This window comes from Oncorhynchus clarkii, chromosome 4 (assembly GCF_045791955.1).
Source record: "Oncorhynchus clarkii lewisi isolate Uvic-CL-2024 chromosome 4, UVic_Ocla_1.0, whole genome shotgun sequence".
NCBI lineage: Eukaryota > Metazoa > Chordata > Actinopteri > Salmoniformes > Salmonidae > Oncorhynchus > Oncorhynchus clarkii.
The window spans coordinates 82,688,345-82,708,344 of NC_092150.1; the positions used below are offsets into that span (position 1 = coordinate 82,688,345).

Genomic DNA, 20,000 nt, shown 5'->3' on the forward strand with positions numbered 1-20,000 from the left:
CACTCCTCCATACAGACCTTCTCCAGATCCTTCAGGTTTCGGGGCTATCGCTGGGCAATACGGACTTTCAGCTCCCTCCAAATAATTTCTATTGGGTTCAGGTCTGGAGACTGGCTAGGCCACTCCAGGACCTTGAGATGCTTCTTACGGAGCCACTCCTTAGTTGCCCTGGCTGTGTGCTTCGGGTTGTTGGCATGCTGGAAGACCCAGCCACGACCCATCTTCAATGCTCTTAATGAGGGAAGGAGGTTGTTGGCCAAGATCTCGCGATACATGGCCCCATCCATCCTCCCCTCAATACGGTGCAGTCATCCTGTCCCCTTTGCAGAAAAGGATCCCCAAAGAATGATGTTTCGACCTCCATGCTTCACTGTTGAGATGGTATTCTTGGGGTTGTACTCATCCTGCAGGATTTTAATCCATGACTGCGTAGTGTGTTACTAATGGCTTTCTTTGAGACTGTGGTCCCAGCTCTCTTCATGTCATTGACCAGGTCCTACCGTGTAGTTCTGGGCTGATCCCTCACCTTCCTCATGATCATTGATGCCCCACGAGGTGAGATCTTGCATGGAGCCCCTGACCGAGGGTGATTAACCGTCATCTGGAACTTCTTCCATTTTCTAATAATTGCGCCAACAGTTGTTGCCTTCTCACCAAGCTGCTTGCCTATTGTCCTGTAGCCCATCCCAGCCTTGTGCAGGTCTACAATTTTATCCCTGATGTACTTACACAGCTCTCTGGTCTTGGCCATTGTGGAGAGGTTGGAGTCTGTTTGATTGAGTGTGTGGACAGGTGTCTTTTATACAGGTAACGAGTTCAAACAGGTGCAGTTAATACAGGTAATGAGTGGAGAACAGGAGGGATTCTTAAAGAAAAACTAACAAGTCTGTGAGAGACGGAATTCTTACTGTTTGGTAGGTGATCAAATAGTTATGTCATGCAATAAAATGCAAATTAATTACTTAAAAATCATACGTGATTTTCTGGATTTTTGTTTTATATTGTTTTATATTCCGTCTCTCACAGTTTAAGTGTACTTATGATAAAAATTACAGACATGCTTTGTAAGTTGGAAAACCTGCAAAATCGGCAGTGTATCAAATACTTGTTCTCCCCACTGTATATATACCAACTGAGAACTTTGGTCTAATTCCCTGAGATCTGGATCTTCTCTGGAAAATCATTATTTTAGTCTTTTGGGGGTTTACTGCCTGGGCCCAGGTCTGGCAGTACTGCTCTAGCAGGTCAAGGCTCTGCTGTAGGCAATTTGCTGTGGGTGACAGCAGGCATAGGTCATCTGCGAAGAGTAGGCATTTAACCTCTGAATTGTGAAGACTAACAACAGGGGCTGAGGATTTTTCTAGAATAGTGGCCAATTCAATAATGTAAATATTGAAGAGTGCAGGGCTCAGATTGCAACCATGGCGAAGGCCCCACCCCTGGTTAAAGAATTCTGTTATTTTCTTGCAAATGTTAATGCTGCACGTATTGCCAGTATACGTTGATTTAATTATGTCATATGTATTACCCCTTACACCACTTTCAATAACTTTGTAGAACAGTCCTGTATGCCAAATAGTAACAAATGCTTTTTGGAAGTCGATAAAGCAAGCGTATATTTTGATATTATTTTGGTGGACATGTTTATCTATCAGGGTGTGTAGGTTGTAAATATGATCAGTCGTGCAATGTTTTGGTATAAATCCAATTTGGCTTTTACTCAAGACATTGTGCTTATTAAGGAAGTTTAAAACTCTTACATTTATAATACTACAGAAAACCTTCCCGTTTCTCTCTCTCTCACACTCTGTCTATCTATATTTCTCTCTTTCTCGCTCTATTTCTCTCTGTCTGTCTTTCTCACTTTCTCTATCTCTGTCTCTCTGTCTCTCTTTCTCTATTACTATTTCTCTCTCTCTGTCTCCCTCTCCCTCTCTCTCTATCTCTGTCTCCCTCTATTAATTCTATTCAATTCAATTCAAGGGCTTTATTGGCATGGGAAACATGTGTTAACATTGCCAAAGCAAGTGAGGTAGATAATATATAAAGTGAATATATAAAGTGAAATAAACAATAAAAATTTACAGTAAACATTACACAGAGAAGTTTCAAAACAATAAAGACATTACAAATGTCATATTATATATATATATATATATACAGTGTTTTAACAATGTACAAATGGTTAAAGGACACAAGATAAACTAAATAAGCATAAATATGGATTGTATTTACAATGATGTTTGTTCTTCACTGGTTGCCCTTTTCTCGTGGCAACAGGTCACAAATCTTGCTGCTGTGATGGCACACTGTGGAATTTCACCCAGTAGATATGGGAGTTTATCAAAATCTCTGTCTCCCTCTCTCTCTGTCTCCCTATCTCTCTGTCTCGCTCTCTCTCCCGCTCTCTTTCACTCTCTCTGTCTCCTTTTGTCTCTCTCTCTTTCTCTCTCTCTATTTTCTCTATCTCTCTCTCCCTCTTTCTCTATCACTCTTTCTCTCTCTTGATAACTCTCTCTCTCTCGCTGTCTTTCAATCTGTCTCCCTTTCTCTCTCTCACTCTCTGAGAGGGAGAGTAAGAGAGAGAGAAAAGAGAGCTAGAGAGAGAAAGAGAGAAAGAGAGAAAGAGAGAGAGATAGGGAGAGAGTGAGAGAGCGAGAGACAGAGAGAGAGAGACAGAGAGAGAGAGAGACAGAGAGAGACAGAGACAGAGAGAGACAGAGACAGAGACAGAGAGAGAGAGAGAGAGAGAGAGAGAGAGAGAGAGAGAGAGAGAGAGAGAGAGAGAGAGAGAGAGAGAGAGAGAGAGAAAAAACAGAACATCCCAGTCTCTTTGTTTTCTCATCACAGCGCATTGTGGGTCTTGGAGCGTTGTACATCACGGTGGAAATGTAAATTGCAGTGTCATGCTGAACAATCCTGTGGGGTTGCTGAGCCTCGGCTCTGTCAGGGCCAGTCACACAATGCCCCCACTGTTACAGCCAGCAAGCCTTGTTCCTCTGAGCTGCGTCTGTCCTTCTCTGGGAGTTTGGCTCTGTTGCTCAGCTCCCCTGGCATCTGTCTGTCTATGTGGGTCCGTGTGTGTGTCTGTCTGTCCATCTGTCCATCCATCAATCCCTTTGTCTTTCTGTCTGTTTGACTAGCTCTCTTTCTCTCTCTGTCCCCAAAGGAGCCAGGCCAAACACATGAAGTAAGACAGGAGGACGCTAGAGGAAGTGGTGACACGTACAGACCAGGGGGGACCAGCAGGGGGCTAGGAGTGGAGTGGAAGGCGACACAGTCACAAAGAGCAAGAGGTGGAGACCCTAGCAGGACAGGGCTGGAACAACAGCAAGGGGCGTCGGTCATGCTCTAGCACACGGAGAGGAGGCTGAACCTCACCAGAGATACACTGCCCCAAAAAAACTCCTCTCTCTCACCACCTCCCTCCCACTGCCCCTGCACTGCGGTGCCAGTGAGGATGCCCAGGCGGCTATTGTGACGGGTCGCGACGGTGTGTGTAGGTGGGCAGGCTGAGCTACGATGCGGCCCTGGGCGGGCTCCTGGCGCTGGGTTACCCTGGTACTGCTGGCGTGGGGCACGCTGCTATTCTACATCGGGGGCCACCTGGTGAGGGACAGTGAGCACCCAGAGAGATCCAGCAGAGAGCTATCCAAGATCCTTGCCAAGCTAGAACGCCTCAAGCAGCAGAATGAGGACCTACGACGCATGGCTGAGTCCCTCAGGTAACTACCTACCTGAAGGGAGATGTGTGTAGAAGGGTAGAGGTATGGGGGAGGTGGGATTGTGTGCGTGCGTTTGTGTGCGTGTGTACTTCCATGCGAGTGTGTGTGTTTGTGTGTGTGTGTGTGTGTGTGTGTGTGTGTGTGTGTGTGTGTGTGTGTGTGTGTGTGTGTGTGTGTGTGTGTGTGTGTGTGTGTGTTTACTTGCATGCGTGTGTGTGTGATGGCGTACGTGCTTGCATTAGTCATAAGTCCAGCCATAGGTGCAGCTTTCAGTTCCCCCCTGTGATATCCTCAATTGCTTTGGAATACACACACACACACACACACACACTTCGGACAGCTGGTCTCCGATTAAATCCCTTGCTTTTGTAATTATTCAATATTGTCTGGAGAACAAAGGTAGGATTCATGACAGACACTGTCCAGATGGGTCTCAGTCAGAGACAGTGTTTGATGTTGAACACATCTTTCAGACAGACACTGTCCAGATGGGTCTCAGTCAGAGACAGTGTTTGTTGTTGAACACATCTTTCATACAGACACTGTCCAGATGGGTCTCAGTCAGAGACAGTGTTTGTTGTTGAACACATCTTTCAGACAGACACTGTCCAGATGGGTCTCAGTCAGAGACAGTGTTTGATGTTGAACACATCTTTCAGACAGACACTGTCCAGATGGGTCTCAGTCAGAGACAGTGTTTGTTGTTGAACACATCTTTCAGACAGACACTGTCCAGATGGGTCTCAGTCAGAGACAGTGTTTGTTGTTGAACACATCTTTCAGACAGACACTGTCCAGATGGGTCTCAGTCAGAGACAGTGTTTGATGTTGAACACATCTTTCAGACAGACACTGTCCAGATGGGTCTCAGTCAGAGACAGTGTTTGTTGTTGAACACATCTTTCAGACAGACACTGTCCAGATGGGTCTCAGTCAGAGACAGTGTTTGATGTTGAACACATCTTTCAGACAGACACTGTCCAGATGGGTCTCAGTCAGAGACAGTGTTTGTTGTTGAACACATCTTTCAGACAGACACTGTCCAGATGGGTCTCAGTCAGAGACAGTGTTTGATGTTGAACACATCTTTCAGACAGACACTGTCCAGATGGGTCTCAGTCAGAGACAGTGTTTGTTGTTGAACACATCTTTCAGACAGACACTGTCCAGATGGGTCTCAGTCAGAGACAGTGTTTGTTGTTGCTCTGGGTCCAGTCAGTCTAATTTGTTATAGCAGTAGGGTTGTTCCTTTTGCGTCTGGGCCTTTAATAATTTAAGAAGAAACTGTGCACTTTAAAAGCCTGTAATATTAAATAACGGGCCCTTTAATATAGATGGAGAATTCAATGCATCTGATTTTTAATATGAATAATGACTTGCTAAATTACCAAAATTATGCATTTTGCAACTGTCAACCCTGTGTCACATCTAGGAAGATATTAATCCACATTATCTCAAAAGTTTTCACTATCATTGTAAAGCCATCGTTAATTTGTTACTATGACAAAGTCATCTCTGGAGATGATTATTCATTTAATGTGAACAGTGATTCATTTCGGTCTGTCCCTCAGTTCAAGGTCAACCCTGTCATGTGAACTGAACTCTCGTTTTAATATGATGAAACTATTCCTTTAAAAAAAAAACATTTTCAAAAGAAACATCTAGTCAAATCAGGTGAGCTGGTTCTACTCTTTTGGGCAATTTTCTGGTGTTTTGTGGTGGAAAACTGAGCAGGTCATGCATAAAGTGTCAACCCTGTTAACCATACAGTATAGACAGCACTGGAGGCTGCTGAGGCGAGGACGGCTCATAACAATGGCTGGAATAGAATGGCATCAAACACATGGAACCTTCAGTATGTGTTTGATGTATTTGATACCATTCCACTGATTCCATTCCAGCCATTTCCATGAGCCCGTCCTCCCCAATTAAGGTGCCACCATCCCCCTGTGATAGACAGGCTAGAAGTGTTTTTTTTTTAGCTTGCATTCAATTGCCCCTCCCTGTTACACACAACAAGCTTCCATTCCACCTGTCACAAGAAGATTTATGGCTGATTTAATAAGAAATCATCAACCCTGTTATGGTCAACCATGTTACGGTCAACACTGTTATGGTCAACCCTGTTACGGTCAACCCTGTTACGGTCAACCCTGATATGGTCAACACTGTTATGGTCAACCCTGTTACTTACTATTGTAATGTTTTTATTTAACCTTGAGATGAGAAAACTACTTTTTATGAAATAGAACATGTGCTCTTTATGACAGTGAATGAAAATTAGGTGAAATCCAAAGGTTTTTTTGGCAAAATTACAGTTCTCAAAAGGCACCGATTTCCGATTTGGTGGAAGGGCCCTGTACAGGAGCAGTGTTACCATACAGTGTCATAATGGTACTGCCTTTCTTGCCTGTGTGTGTGTGTGTGTGTGTGTGTGTGTGTGTGTGTGCGTGTGTGTGCGTGCGTGCGTGCGTGCGTGCGTGACTATGATCATGTCACTGTGAAGTGGATGACATGGCACACAACAAGAATCAGCATCACCTTTATTACGTCATTACACATACATTTGCATGTAAAGAAGTGTTACTCAGTAAAATGCTGCTACCACAATAAACAAAATACAGACAGACGATAAACGGGATAAACAGACTAAATGTATAGACGCAGAATGTACACAAACACACATAGCATGTACACTATCGGCATTGTACAGTAGATGGGCCTGAGGAGGAAGGCAGCCATTTACTCAATATCTCACACCTTCGCTCCATGAATTCCCACACTCAGCATCCCCCTCCCTGATTTGAGTGACAGGCCAACAGCCCACCCACCACCAGTCACCCAGCAGCACTAATGATTTGGGTGAATACAGGGTCGGTGTGGCGATCCGCCTCTGGGCTCCGCCCTCTCCACAGCTGTCAATCACCTGGAGATGATGACACACGCAGGCCAGATGGCGTGACGGGCGAAAGAGAGAGAGAGAGAGAGAGAGAGAGAGAGAGAGAGAGAGAGAGAGAGAGAGAGAGAGAGAGAGAGAGAGAGAGAGAGAGAGAGAGAGAGAGAGAGAGAGAGAGAGAGAGAGAGAGAGAGAGAGAGAGAGAGAGTGTGTGTGTGTGTATGTGTGACATCCGGCCTGAGGGATGAGGGCCTGATCAATCCCCAGGCATGTGGATGGAGGGAGGGAATGAGGGATTGATGGAAGGAGGGAGTGAGGGAGGGAGGCGAGGGATGATGGACGAGGTGAGTTCTGGACCATGCAGAGATTTAAGGGGTGGTGGAAGGGGGAGAGCAGTGGAGGCCACCATGATAGAGGTTTTAGGCTGGGTTTTCTGTATAAGCACTTTGTGACATCTGCTGGTGTAAAAAGGGCTTTATAAATACATTTGATTGATTGATAAATTGATTGATTGATAAATTGATTGATTGATAGGGGGTTAACATGGGCAGAAGGGAAAGAGAGTGCAAGGAATAACAAATAGGAATGAAGAGCGATAGAAAGACAATAAGAAAGAGCTGAATGGTTTCATTGGTTTTTCTCCACAGTGTCTATTGACCGTTATCTGTCCATTAGACGGTCTCCTCCCAGTGATGTGTTATCTGTCCATTAGAAGGTCTCCTCCCAGTGATGTGTTATCTGTCCATTAGACGGTCTCCTCCCAGTGATGTGTTATCTGTCCATTAGACGGTCTCCTCTCAGTGATATGTTAACTGTCCATTAGACGGTCTCCTCTCAGTGATGTGTTATCTGTCCATTAGACGGTGTCTTCCCAGTGATATGTTATCTGTCCATTAGACGATCTCCTCTCAGTGATGTGTTATCTGTCCATTAGACGGTCTCCTCTCAGTGATATGTTATCTGTTCATTAGACGGTCTCCTCTCAGTGATGTGTTATCTGTCCATTAGACGGTCTCCTCTCAGTGATATGTTATCTGTTCATTAGACGGTCTCCTCCCAGTGATGTGTTATCTGTCCATTAGACGGTCTCCTCTCAGTGATGTTTTATCTGTCCATTAGACAGTCTCTTCCCAGTGATGTGTTATATGTCCATTAGACGGTCTCCTCCCAGTTATGTAGGCCTAATAGAGTCCGCTGGCTGAGAGACACCGTCTGCCTCCGCTGGCTGAGAGACACCGTCTGCCTCCACTGGCTGAGAGTCACTGTCTGCCTCCGCTGGCTGAGAGACACTCTCTGCCACCACTGGCTGAGAGACACTGTTTGCCTCCGCTGGCAGAGAGACACTGTTTGCCTCGCTGGCTGAGAGACCCTGTCTGCCTCCGCTGGCTGAGAGACACTGTCTGCCTCCGCTGGCTGAGAGACACTGTCTGCCTCGCTGGCTGAGAGACACTGTCTGCCTCCGCTGGCTGAGAGACACTGTCTGCCTCCGCTGGCTGAGAGACACTGTCTGCCTCCGCTGGCTGAGAGACACTGTCTGCCTCCGCTGGCTGAGAGACACTGTCTGCCTCGCTGGCTGAGAGACACTGTCTGCCTCCACTGGCTGAGAGTCACTGTCTGCCTCCGCTGGCTGAGAGACACTCTCTGCCACCACTGGCTGAGAGACACTGTTTGCCTCCGCTGGCAGAGAGACACTGTTTGCCTCCGCTGGCTGAGAGACCCTGTCTGCCTCCGCTGGCTGAGAGACACTGTCTGCCTCGCTGGCTGAGAGACACTGTCTGCCTCCGCTGGCTGAGAGACACTGTCTGCCTCCGCTGGCTGAGAGACACTGTCTGCCTCCGCTGGCTGAGAGACACTGTCTGCCTCCGCTGGCTGAGAGACACTGTCTGCCTCCGCTGGCTGAGAGACACTGTCTGCCTCGCTGGCTGAGAGACACTGTCTGCCTCCGCTGGCTGAGAGACACTGTCTGCCTCGCTGGCTGAGAGACACTGTCTGCCTCCGCTGGCTGAGAGACACTGTCTGCCTCGCTGGCTGAGAGACACTGTCTGCCTCCGCTGGCTGAGAGACACTGTCTGCCTCCGCTGGCTGAGAGACACTGTTTGCCTCCCCGGGCTGAGAGACACTGTCTGCCTCCGCTGGCTGAGAGACACTGTTTGCCTCCGCTGGCTGAGAGACACTGTCTGCCTCCACTGGCTTTGAGAGGCTGCTTTTCTGGTCGCCGGCGATTTTAATTAAGACACGTGATTCCACACATCCATCAACATGTCTCCGTCGCCATTAGGGATGAAAAAGTCTTAGACCACTGTTACTTTACCCACAAGAAATAATACAAGGACCTCCCTCATCCCCCATTCGGCAGATCAGATCATGACTCCGTACTCCTGCTTCCTGTTTACAAGCAGAATCTTAAACATGAATTTCCCGTGACTTGCTCCGTTGAGAAATGGTCTCCAGAATCAGAGATTATGCTACAGGAGAATCGGAGATTATGCTACAGGAGAATCAGAGATTACGCTACAGGAGAATCAGAGATTACGCTACAGGAGAATCAGAGATTATGCTACAGGAGAATCAGAGATTACGCTACAGGAGAATCAGAGATTACGCTACAGGAGAATCAGAGATTACGCTACAGGAGAATCAGAGATTACGCTATAGGAGAATCAGAGATTATGCTACAGGAGAATCAGAGATTACGCTACAGGAGAATCAGAGATTACGCTATAGGAGAATCAGAGATTATGCTACAGGAGAATCAGAGATTATGCTACAGGAGAATCAGAGATTACGCTACAGGAGAATCAGAGATTACGCTACAGGAGAATCAGAGATTATGCTACAGGAGAATCAGAGATTACGCTATAGGAGAATCAGAGATTACGCTACAGGAGAATCAGAGATTATGCTACAGGAGAATCAGAGATTACCCTACAGGAGAATCAGAGATTATGCTACAGGAGAATCAGAGATTATGCTACAGGAGAATCAGAGATTATGCTTCAGGAGAATCAGAGATTATGCTTCAGGAGAATCAGAGATTATGCTTCAGGAGAATCAGAGATTATGCTACAGGAGAATCAGAGATTATGCTTCAGGAGAATCAGAGATTATGCTTCAGGAGAATCAGAGATTATGCTACAGGAGAATCAGAGATTATGCTACAGGAGAATCAGAGATTATGCTACAGGAGAATCAGAGATTATGCTACAGGAGAATCAGAGATTATGCTACAGGAGAATCAGAGATTACCCTACAGGAGAATCAGAGATTATGCTACAGGAGAATCAGAGATTATGCTTCAGGAGAATCAGAGATTATGCTTCAGGAGAATCAGAGATTATGCTTCAGGAGAATCAGAGATTATGCTACAGGAGAATCAGAGATTATGCTACAGGAGAATCAGAGATTATGCTACAGGAGAATCAGAGATTATGCTTCAGGAGAATCAGAGATTATGCTACAGGAGAATCAGAGATTATGCTACAGGAGAATCAGAGATTATGCTACAGGAGAATCAGAGATTACCCTACAGGAGAATCAGAGATTATGCTACAGGAGAATCAGAGATTATGCTTCAGGAGAATCAGAGATTATGCTACAGAACTGCTTTGCTAGTGCGGATTTGGACTTTGCCAATAACATTCACGAACTAACCACCTCTGTCACCGGGTTCATTAGGAAATACATTGGTGACGTAATTGCCACATTTAAGGTTCACTGCTTCACCAATCAAAAGCCCTGGATTAACACTGAGGTTGGTGCTAAAATAAAGGACAGGGCTACTTCTTACAGGGCTATCACAGACAACCCTGAGGCTACAGCTGAGGACAGGAACAAGTACAACAAGTCCCACTATGACCTCTGCAGAGTCCTCAAAGGAGCAAAAGGGACAATATAGGAAATAATATGAAATCGTATTACACAGACTCTGACGCCCGCCAGATGTAGCAGGGCCTAAAGTCCCTTACGGATTACAAAGGAAGACCAAGCCGTTATCTGCCCAACGATGTCTCTTTACCAGACAAACTCAATGCATTTCATGCACGATTTGACAATAACAACAGCGTGCCGGATGTGAGGGCTGCCACCGACCCAGAAGAATGGGTGATCTCACTCTCCAAGGGCCACCGACCCAGAAGAATGGGTGATCTCGCTCTCCAAGGGCCACCGACCCAGAAGAATGGGTGATCTCGCTCTCCAAGGGCCACTGACCCAGAAGAATGGGTGATCTCGCTCTCCAAGGGCCACTGACCCAGAAGAATGGGTGATCTCGCTCTCCAAGGGCCAGTGACCCAGAAGAATGGGAGATCTCGCTTTCCAAGTCCGACGTGAGTAAAGTCATTAATCAGGTCAATACTCCCAAGGCCATGAGGCCCAATGGTATTCCATGGCGCATTCTCAGAGCAGGCGCAGAACAGCTGGCAGGTATATTCACGGTAATTATTATTTTAAAACAAGTTTACCACTTTTTTCTACGACCGTGTCTCATTGCTGCAACTCTCCAATGGGCTCGGGAGAGGCGATGGTCGAGTCATGCGTCCTCCAAAACATGACCCGCCATACCGCACTCCTTAACACCCGCCCGATTAACCCGGAAGCCAGCTGCACTAATGTGTCGGAGGAAACGCTGTTCAACTGACGACCGAAGTCAGCCTGCAGGCGCCCTGCCCGCCACAAGGAGTCACTAGAGCACGATGAGCCAAGTAAAGCCCCCCCCCGGCCAAACCCTCCCAAAACCCTCCAATTGTGTGCTGCCCTATGACACAGCCTGGGATTGAATCCATGTCTGTAGTGACTTAAACTGCCTATTCACTGTAGTTTTCAATGTCTCCTTGTCTCAGTCTGTAAGCTCCACATGTTTTAAGATGACCACCATCATGCCTGTTCCCAAGAACTCCAAGGCTTCATGCCACAACAATTACCACCCTGTAGCACTCACTTCTGTAATCATGAAGCTTTGAGAGGCTGGTTACGGCACACATAAACTCCACCGTCCAAGACAAACTATACCCACTCCAATTCCCATACCGCCCCAACAGATCGCATAGACAAGGCAATCTCAATTGCACTCGACACTGCCCTTTCCCACCTGGACAAAATGAACACCTATGTGAGAAAGCTGTTCATTGACTACAGCTCATCCTTCAACACCATTGTCCCCTCCAAGCTCATCACACAGCCCAGTACTTCACTGGGGCCGAGCTCCCTGCCATCCAGGACCTCTATATCAGGCAGTGTGGAAGAAAGGCCCAGAAAATGTTTAAAGGCTCCAACCTGTCAAGCTATAGACCGTTCTCTCTGCTTCTGCCCGGCAAACAATACCAGATCAACAAGTCTGACACCAACAGGCTCCTGAACAGATTCTATCCACAAGCCATTAGACTGCCAAATAGGTACACAGACTGTCTGAGTTGACCTTTGAATTTTATTCTTGCCTCTATGCACACTGACAGGGCACTACACACACTGATACTCCAACACACACAAACACTCACTCCATCATTTGCTCACACTGACTCTACACACACCCACTCACATACAATCCTCATATATGCTGCTGCTACTCTGTTTATCATATATCCTGATACCTAGTCCCCTTACCCCTATACATATCTATCTCTATAGTATCCCTGCGCATTAACAATATGGTACTGGAAATGACCCTGTATTTTTATTTATTTATTTTACTAGGCAAGTCAGTCACAAATTCTTATTTTCAATGACGGCTTAGGAACAGTGGGTTAACTGCCTGTTCAGGGGCAGAACGACAGATTTGTACCTTGTCAGCTTGGGGGTTTGAACTTGCAATCTTCCGGTTACTAGTCCAACGCTCTAACCACCTGCCACCCCAATATAGTATATAGTATGTTTATCCCTCTAACCACTCTAACTACCCTGCCATCCTAGTACATTTACCCCATACATACAGTATCTAACTCTATCACCCCAGAACACTCAGGAACACTTTTACCTTGTCAGCTCAGGGATTCGATCTAGCAACCTTTTGATTACTGGCCCAACGCTCTAACCACCTGCCACCCCAATATAGTATATAGTATGTTTATCCCTATACATATCCCATATACCTACCTCTATCCTTCCAGAATCACTGCATATTGTAAATGTGCTTCTGGAACTGACCCTGTATATAGTATGTTTACACGTGTTCTTCTTATTTATTATATCTAGCGTGTTTTCGTTTTACCTTGTTATTTTTAGTACTACATTGTTATTGATTACTGCGTTGTTGGGGTTTGAGCTGGCAAGAAAGGCATTTGACTGTAATTGTGACATTAAAACTTTAAACTGAAACTTGGCTGAGAGAGACTGTTTGCCTCCGCTGGCTGAGAGAGACTGTTTGCCTCCGCTGACTGAGAGAGACTGTTTGCCTCCACTGGCTGAGAGAGACTGTTTTCCTCTGCTGGCTGAGAGAGACTGTTTGCCTCCTCTGGCTGAGAGAGACTGTTTGCCTCCTCTGGCTGAGAGAGACTGTTTGCCTTTGCTGGCTGAGAGACACTGTTTTCCTCTGCTGGCTGAGAGAGACTGTTTTCCTCTGCTGGCTGAGAGAGACTGTTTGCCTCCGCTGGCTGAGAGAGACTGTTTGCCTCCTCTGACTGAGAGAGACTGTTTGCCTCCACTGGCTGAGAGAGACTGTTTTCCTCTTCTGGCTGAGAGAGACTGTTTGCCTCCTCTGGCTGAGAGAGACTGTTTGCCTCCTCTGGCTGAGAGAGACTGTTTGCCTTTGCTGGCTGAGAGACACTGTTTTCCTCTGCTGGCTGAGAGAGACTGTTTTCCTCTGCTGGCTGAGAGAGACTGTTTTCCTCCGCTGGCTGAGAGAGACTGTTTGCCTCCGCTGGCTGAGAGAGACTGTTTGCCTCCGCTGACTGAGAGAGACTGTTTGCCTCTTCTGGCTGAGAGAGACTGTTTGCCTTTGCTGGCTGAGAGACACTGTTTTCCTCTGCTGGCTGAGAGAGACTGTTTTCCTCTGCTGGCTGAGAGAGACTGTTTTCCTCCGCTGGCTGAGAGAGACTGTTTTCCTCCGCTGGCTGAGAGAGACTGTTTGCCTCTGCTGGCTGAGAGAGACTGTTTGCCTCCGCTGGCTGAGAGAGACTGTTTGCCTCCGCTGGCTGAGAGAGACTGTTTGCCTCCGCTGACTGAGAGAGACTGTTTGCCTCTTCTGGCTGAGAGAGACTGTTTGCCTTTGCTGGCTGAGAGACACTGTTTTCCTCTGCTGGCTGAGAGAGACTGTTTTCCTCTGCTGGCTGAGAGAGACTGTTTTCCTCCGCTGGCTGAGAGAGACTGTTTTCCTCCGCTGGCTGAGAGAGACTGTTTGCCTCTGCTGGCTGAGAGAGACTGTTTGCCTCCGCTGGCTGAGAGAGACTGTTTGCCTCCGCTGGCTGAGAGAGACTGTTTGCCTCCACTGGCTGAGAGAGACTGTTTTCCTCCACTGGCTGAGAGAGACTGTTTTCCTCCGCTGGCTGAGAGAGACTGTTTACCTCCACTGGCTGAGAGAGACTGTTTGCCTCTGCTGGCTGAGAGAGACTGTTTTCCTCCGCTGGCTGAGAGAGACTGTTTACCTCCGCTGGCTGAGAGTCACTTACTGGGCTCATTTACTGGGTACTATCATTAGCCCAGCATGATTCCACTGAACAGACACTGCATGCTACTGCTGCCTCCGGACTGAACTCCCATCGACCTGGTTGTCTCAGGGAAGGCAGGGGGCCTGACACTAACACTAGCCCCATTGTGAGAGCTGTCTGTGGGCACGACAGGTCATTCAGCCTGGCCTGGCCTGGAGAGATGAGCTGGAGAGTCTGGCTGTGGATTAGCGCCGACTCCTCGCCTAGTCAATTAGGGAATCTGAAATGTCTGCGGTGGTTAGTGGAATATCTAACAGAGGAATAGGTTTGAAGTAATAGGTTATCAAGTACCAGCTGGGATTTTAACGCTACACTACCTTTAACACTAGGGGATAGTCAGAGAGACCGTCTCTTTCACATGCTCTCTCTGTATCTGTCTCCCTCTCTCTCACACACATACACCCCCTCCACAAACACACACACATGGCCCCAGGCCTCTTTTCCATAAATGTTCCTCCTTGATGTAACAGTAATTGCGTTTTTGTAGCCCCATGTTCAGCTGCAGGATCCCAGTAGTATGTCTTAAAAAAAAAACAGAAAAAGTTGGTGAAATATTTTTCACAGGAATATGTATGCAGTTTCCTACCAATTTATACAAACTATTTCACATTTCCAAAGTGAAAGAAAATATAGAGAAGTTTTTTGACGATGTCTTGACTGCATGTATCTTCACACCCCAGAGTTAATCCTTTTTGAAGCACCTTTGCCAGCCATTACAGATTCGACCAACTCGTAGGACAACATATATCCATTGTTTTTGTCAATACATATTGTTTACATATGGTTGGGAAACACTGATGGACAGCAATATTAAGTCAGGATTGTGACTGGACCATTCAGGAAGCATCAACACCTCATGGAAAGCCATTCTGGTGTGTCTTTGTCCAGCTGAAATATACATCTCTATCCCACGGTGAGGATTTAAGAAGACTGAGAAAAGGGGATGGGAAAGGGGATACCTAGTCAGATGTACAACCGAATGCATTCAACTGAACTGTGTCTTCCACATTTAACCCAACCCCTCTGAATCAGAGAGGTGCAGGGAGGGGGGGGGGGGGGCTGCCTTAATTGACATCCACGTCTTCGGCGCCCAGGGTTTCCTCTAAATTTTTACCTGGGCTATGTTCCTTTAACATTTATTTAGATCCTAGCAAACTTTGCAGTCCCCACCGTTGCTTCGCTGATAATGGTCTTGGCTGTGTTGTATTGCGTGTGTTTGTCTTGTATGATCATGTACCTCCTCCTCAGTTTGTTATTGTTGTCTTGTCACTGTCCTTATTGTCTTGTTTAATATTTTGTTTAACAATAAGAGATCAAATAAAATAAAAAGATTCATATTCTATCAAAGCCTACGTGAATGTCTATCTGAACATTCTGCATGTTGCATCAACCTGAGCAAGCCTCCAGTTCTCTCCTGGGATATGATGAATAAATGAAGGCCCTTCTGCCTGTGTGATCCTTGAGTGAACAGTAAGACGGTGGGCTCTGGGAGTTTCCTTTCATTGTCTTGTCACAGCACAGCTAGAACTGGGGGTGTGTTCAGTAGGGTGAAACTTTTTCAGAATGTTAAACATATCCATTTTATGAATAGGCTTGATTGTTTCTAACGGAACGTTCTGTAACAATACACACTTCTGACTGAACTGACCGCTGATGGGTCTTCCTCACAGTAATATCACAGGGGATTTTCTAAAGGTTAACCTTGTCCCTTATTCACTGTCATTCATCAGTCTGTCATTTATCAGTCTGTTATTCATCAGTCTGTCATTCATCAGTCTGTAATTCATCATTATGATGTCTGTGTGTCTCTGTGTGTATGTGTATGTGTATGTGTGTGTATGTCTCTGTGTGTGTGTCTCTGTGTGTCTCTCGCTCTCTCTCTGTGTGTGTGTGTGTGTGTGTGTGTGTGTGTGTGTGTGTGTGTGTGTGTGTGTGTGTGTGTGTGTGTGTGTGTGTGTGTGTGTGTGTGTGTGTGAATGTATGTGTGTATCTGTGTGTGTTTTCTAAATGTTAACATTGTCCCTTACTCACTGTTATTCATCAGTCTGTTATTCATCCTTCTGTCATTCATCCTTCTGTTATTCATCCTTCTGTTATTCATCCTTCCCTATTCATCCTTCTGTCATTCATCAGTCTGTTATTCATCAGTCTGTTATTCATCCTTCTGTCATTCATCAGTCTGTTATTCATCCTTCTGTCATTCATCCTTCTGTTATTCATCAGTCTGTTATTCATCAGTCTGTCATTCATCCTTCTGTTATTCATCCTTCTGTTATTCATCAGTCTGTTATTCATCAGTCTGTCATTCATCCTTCTGTTATTCATCCTTCTGTTATTCATCAGTCTGTTATTCATCCTTCTGTCATTCATCCTTCTGTTATTCATCAGTCTGTCATTCATCCTTCTGTTATTCATCCTTCTGTTATTCATCAGTCTGTTATTCATCCTTCTGTTATTCATCAGTCTGTTATTCATCCTTCTGTCATTCATCAGTCTGTTATTCATCCTTCTGTTATTCATCAGTCTGTTATGCATCCTTCTGTTATTCATCAGTCTGTTATTCATCCTTCTGTTATTCATCCTTCTGTTATTCATCCTTCTGTTATTCATCCTTCTGTTATTCATCAGTCTGTTATGCATCCTTCTGTTATTCATCAGTCTGTTATTCATCCTTCTGTTATTCATCCTTCTGTTATTCATCCTTCTGTTATTCATCCTTCTGTTATTCATCAGTCTGTTATTCAACCTTCTGTTATTCATCAGTCTGTTATTCATCCTTCTGTTATTCATCAGTCTGTCATTCATCCTTCTGTTATTCATCAGTCTGTCATTTATCCTTCTGTTATTCATCAGTTTGTTATTCATCAGTCTGTCATTCATCAGTCTGTTATTCATCCTTCTGTTATTCATCAGTCTGTCATGCATCAGTCTGTCATTCATCAGTCTGTCATTCATCAGTCTGTTATTCATCAGTCTGTGTTTCTTAGCTTAGTTCCCAACTGAGAGGAGAGGGTCAAGGGAGGGGAAGCTGCAAAACAGTGTGTGTGTGTGTATGTGTGTGTCTGTCTGTATGTGCGTGAGTGCATAGTATGTGTGCATGAGTGTGTGTGTGTACATATGGGGTGACTAGTAACTGGAAGGTTGCAAGTTCAAACCCCCGAGCTGACAAGGTACAAATCTGTCCTTCTGCCCCTGAACAGGCAGTTAACCCAGGCCGTCATTGAAAATAAGAATTTGTTTTTAACTGACCTTAAATAAAGGTAAAATAAATTTTAAAAAGTGTGTGTATTATAATGAAGATAAGGTTATAAGGTTATTTCTGCATGATGTTCCCCACTCAGGGAGCAAATTGAGTTTGCAGGCCTTGATGACTCATTAGCCTTTGTCTCTCTTGATGCATGTACTTAGAAGCTATTTATATTTTCTTATAAATATGAATGTATTAGATAACGTGTGTGTGTGTGTGTGTGTGTGTGTGTGTGTGTGTGTGTGTGTGTGTGTGTGTGTGTGTGTGTGTGTGTGTCCTCATGGGTACCGAAAACACCTAAAAGTCTCCACAAAGATAGTAAAACAAGGAAAATTACAAAGGCCATTTTAAATTTAGGGATTAGGGTTAAGGTTAAGGTTAGGGTTAGGTTTAGTGTTAGGAGTTAGGATTAGGCTTAATAGTTAATGTTAGGAGTTGGGATTAGGGTTAAGGGCAGGAACAGATTGGGAATGAAAAATGGCCGGCTAGAAGGAGCACATATTGGCACAATGGCTCTGGCATCAAGGTGGCAAGGATCTCTGGAACCATCTGACTAGTAAAACAAATAATACAGAAAGACATGTGTTGGTGAAAAGACTGGTGAGCAGGCAAGTCCTATAAAAAAAAATTTAAAAATAAAAATAAACATGTTTCCTACCTCCTTAAATTAGCAGTTTCTGCAGCAGCTCACTTCTCTCAGCAGTGCCATCTATAACCAGGTCACGGTCCAGGGCCATTAAAGCATCTCGCTCAGTAGCCATGAGCATAAAAGCCTCCAGGTGTTGTTGAGATAGAGTGCTCCTGAGCTTACTCTAGATGAATTTCAGAGTAGGGAAGCTCCGCTCGCAAGCTACTGTACCTGGGTTACTGACAGGGTAAGTATGAACTTGTAAGCAAGGCCCAGGATGTGGTATGCGTCAGTCAATGGTTGTACTGACTAAGAATACGGTAGCAACACACTGGACAGTCCTCGCAAGATGAACAGCTCTTGTTCACCATCTCCACCATCTCTACCTTGTCTTCATTTCATTCAGGCCCATGATCCTCCATAGTCCTGGTTGTGTATTCTTCAAATCCCCATTGTTTTAACCTAGTCCACTGTTCTGCCAGACTCATGAGCTCACTCTGTAAATTGGCCACCGTTGCTCTGCTGTCAAATTTGATCAAACATTTGCTTAGTTCTTGATGGGCTCTGTGTAAGGCCATTGGCACTGGATGTTAACTGACTAAAGTTCTTAGGGTCCAGAAGAGCCATACAAAGTGCCATTACTCAGAAATCGCAGATGGATGGTATCTATAACTGTATCCAGAATTCGATTATGGACACCAATCATGTATGCACTCTCTGCCCCAGTAAACGTCTAATCTAGTGCCATCTCTCCAGGCGTGATTTTCTTCTTTCGAGCCCTTTTTGGCAGAGTGGTCTCTAACTCCATCTCTGTTTCCTCATCCCGTTCCTGCAACTTCCTGTCTGAAGCTGCCTTGACTTTTTCAAAATCTCTAGCCATTCCTTTCAGCTGCTCTTCTGTAGACACAACCATACGATGCGCAGACGGAATGTCCATTTCACTTGTTTGAAGATATTTTGAGACTGGTGAGGTGACCTGAGGTGACCTGAGTCATATCTGAGCTGTAAGTATTGTTTCATACTTCAGCAACCCCTCAAAGTATCCCCGTGCCTTGACCCGTGCAGGGGTGTTGATGTTTTTCTGATATTGTATGGTTGAAAGAGTGAGAAGGACATCAACATACAGACCCTCATCTGGATTTCCAAAAGCTCCAAAGACCTTCTTTAACTTCTTTAAGGCACTGTCTTCAGCCCACCAGCGTGTCTTACCAGTTGGAGCAAGACGTCTGTGTCAGGCATTTCCAAATACCTGAAGGTACCACGTTCATCTGTACAAACAATAGTACGCAAGTATAAACACCATGGGACCACGCAGCCGTCATTCCTCTCAGGAAGGAGATGTGTTCTGTCTCCTAGAGATGAACGTACTTTGGTGCGAAAAGTGCAAATCAATCCCAGAACAACAGCAAAGGACCTTGTGCTGGAGGAAAGAGGTACAAAACTATTGTCGTGACTAATGTATTAGTTAATGTGATGACTGTTTCTCATCGAATGATTAAAGGTTTCTAATTGCGTGATTAAATGAATCAAGCAATTATTAACTCATTAACCTGGGGCACCATGGGAAAATTAGTTTTGATTGAGTTTCTATTTCCCAAATTAACTCAAAGAATATCAGAATATCGATTTTACAAACAGTCGCTAATTAATCAGTTTCCTCTACAATCTCATTCTGAACGTCACATAATCTGGGAATCTGCACGGACCCGGGTCTCACCAATGAGTTCATACCACACCAATCTTAGTTGAGTTTTTATTTACTAGAAAGCTAAAATGATGATAAAAGATACACATACACAAAAACACATTATAGACTATTGATTAGGACTTAGTATAATGGGCCAACACACTATGGCGCGTGTTACCC

The 20,000-nt window shown here is 45.3% G+C and overlaps 1 protein-coding gene across 1 annotated transcript in view; it reads left to right on the plus strand.

Moving 5' to 3' along the window:
- Positions 1 to 20,000, plus strand: part of LOC139407876 (alpha-(1,6)-fucosyltransferase-like) — a 176,199-nt gene that overhangs the window by 107,668 nt on the left and 48,531 nt on the right. Inside the window, exon 2 of the mRNA XM_071151749.1 lies at positions 3,170 to 3,725. Within this exon, the coding sequence (XP_071007850.1) occupies positions 3,523 to 3,725 (203 nt within the window). The 5' untranslated portion in view covers positions 3,170 to 3,522. The remainder of the gene's footprint in view (positions 1 to 3,169; positions 3,726 to 20,000) is intronic.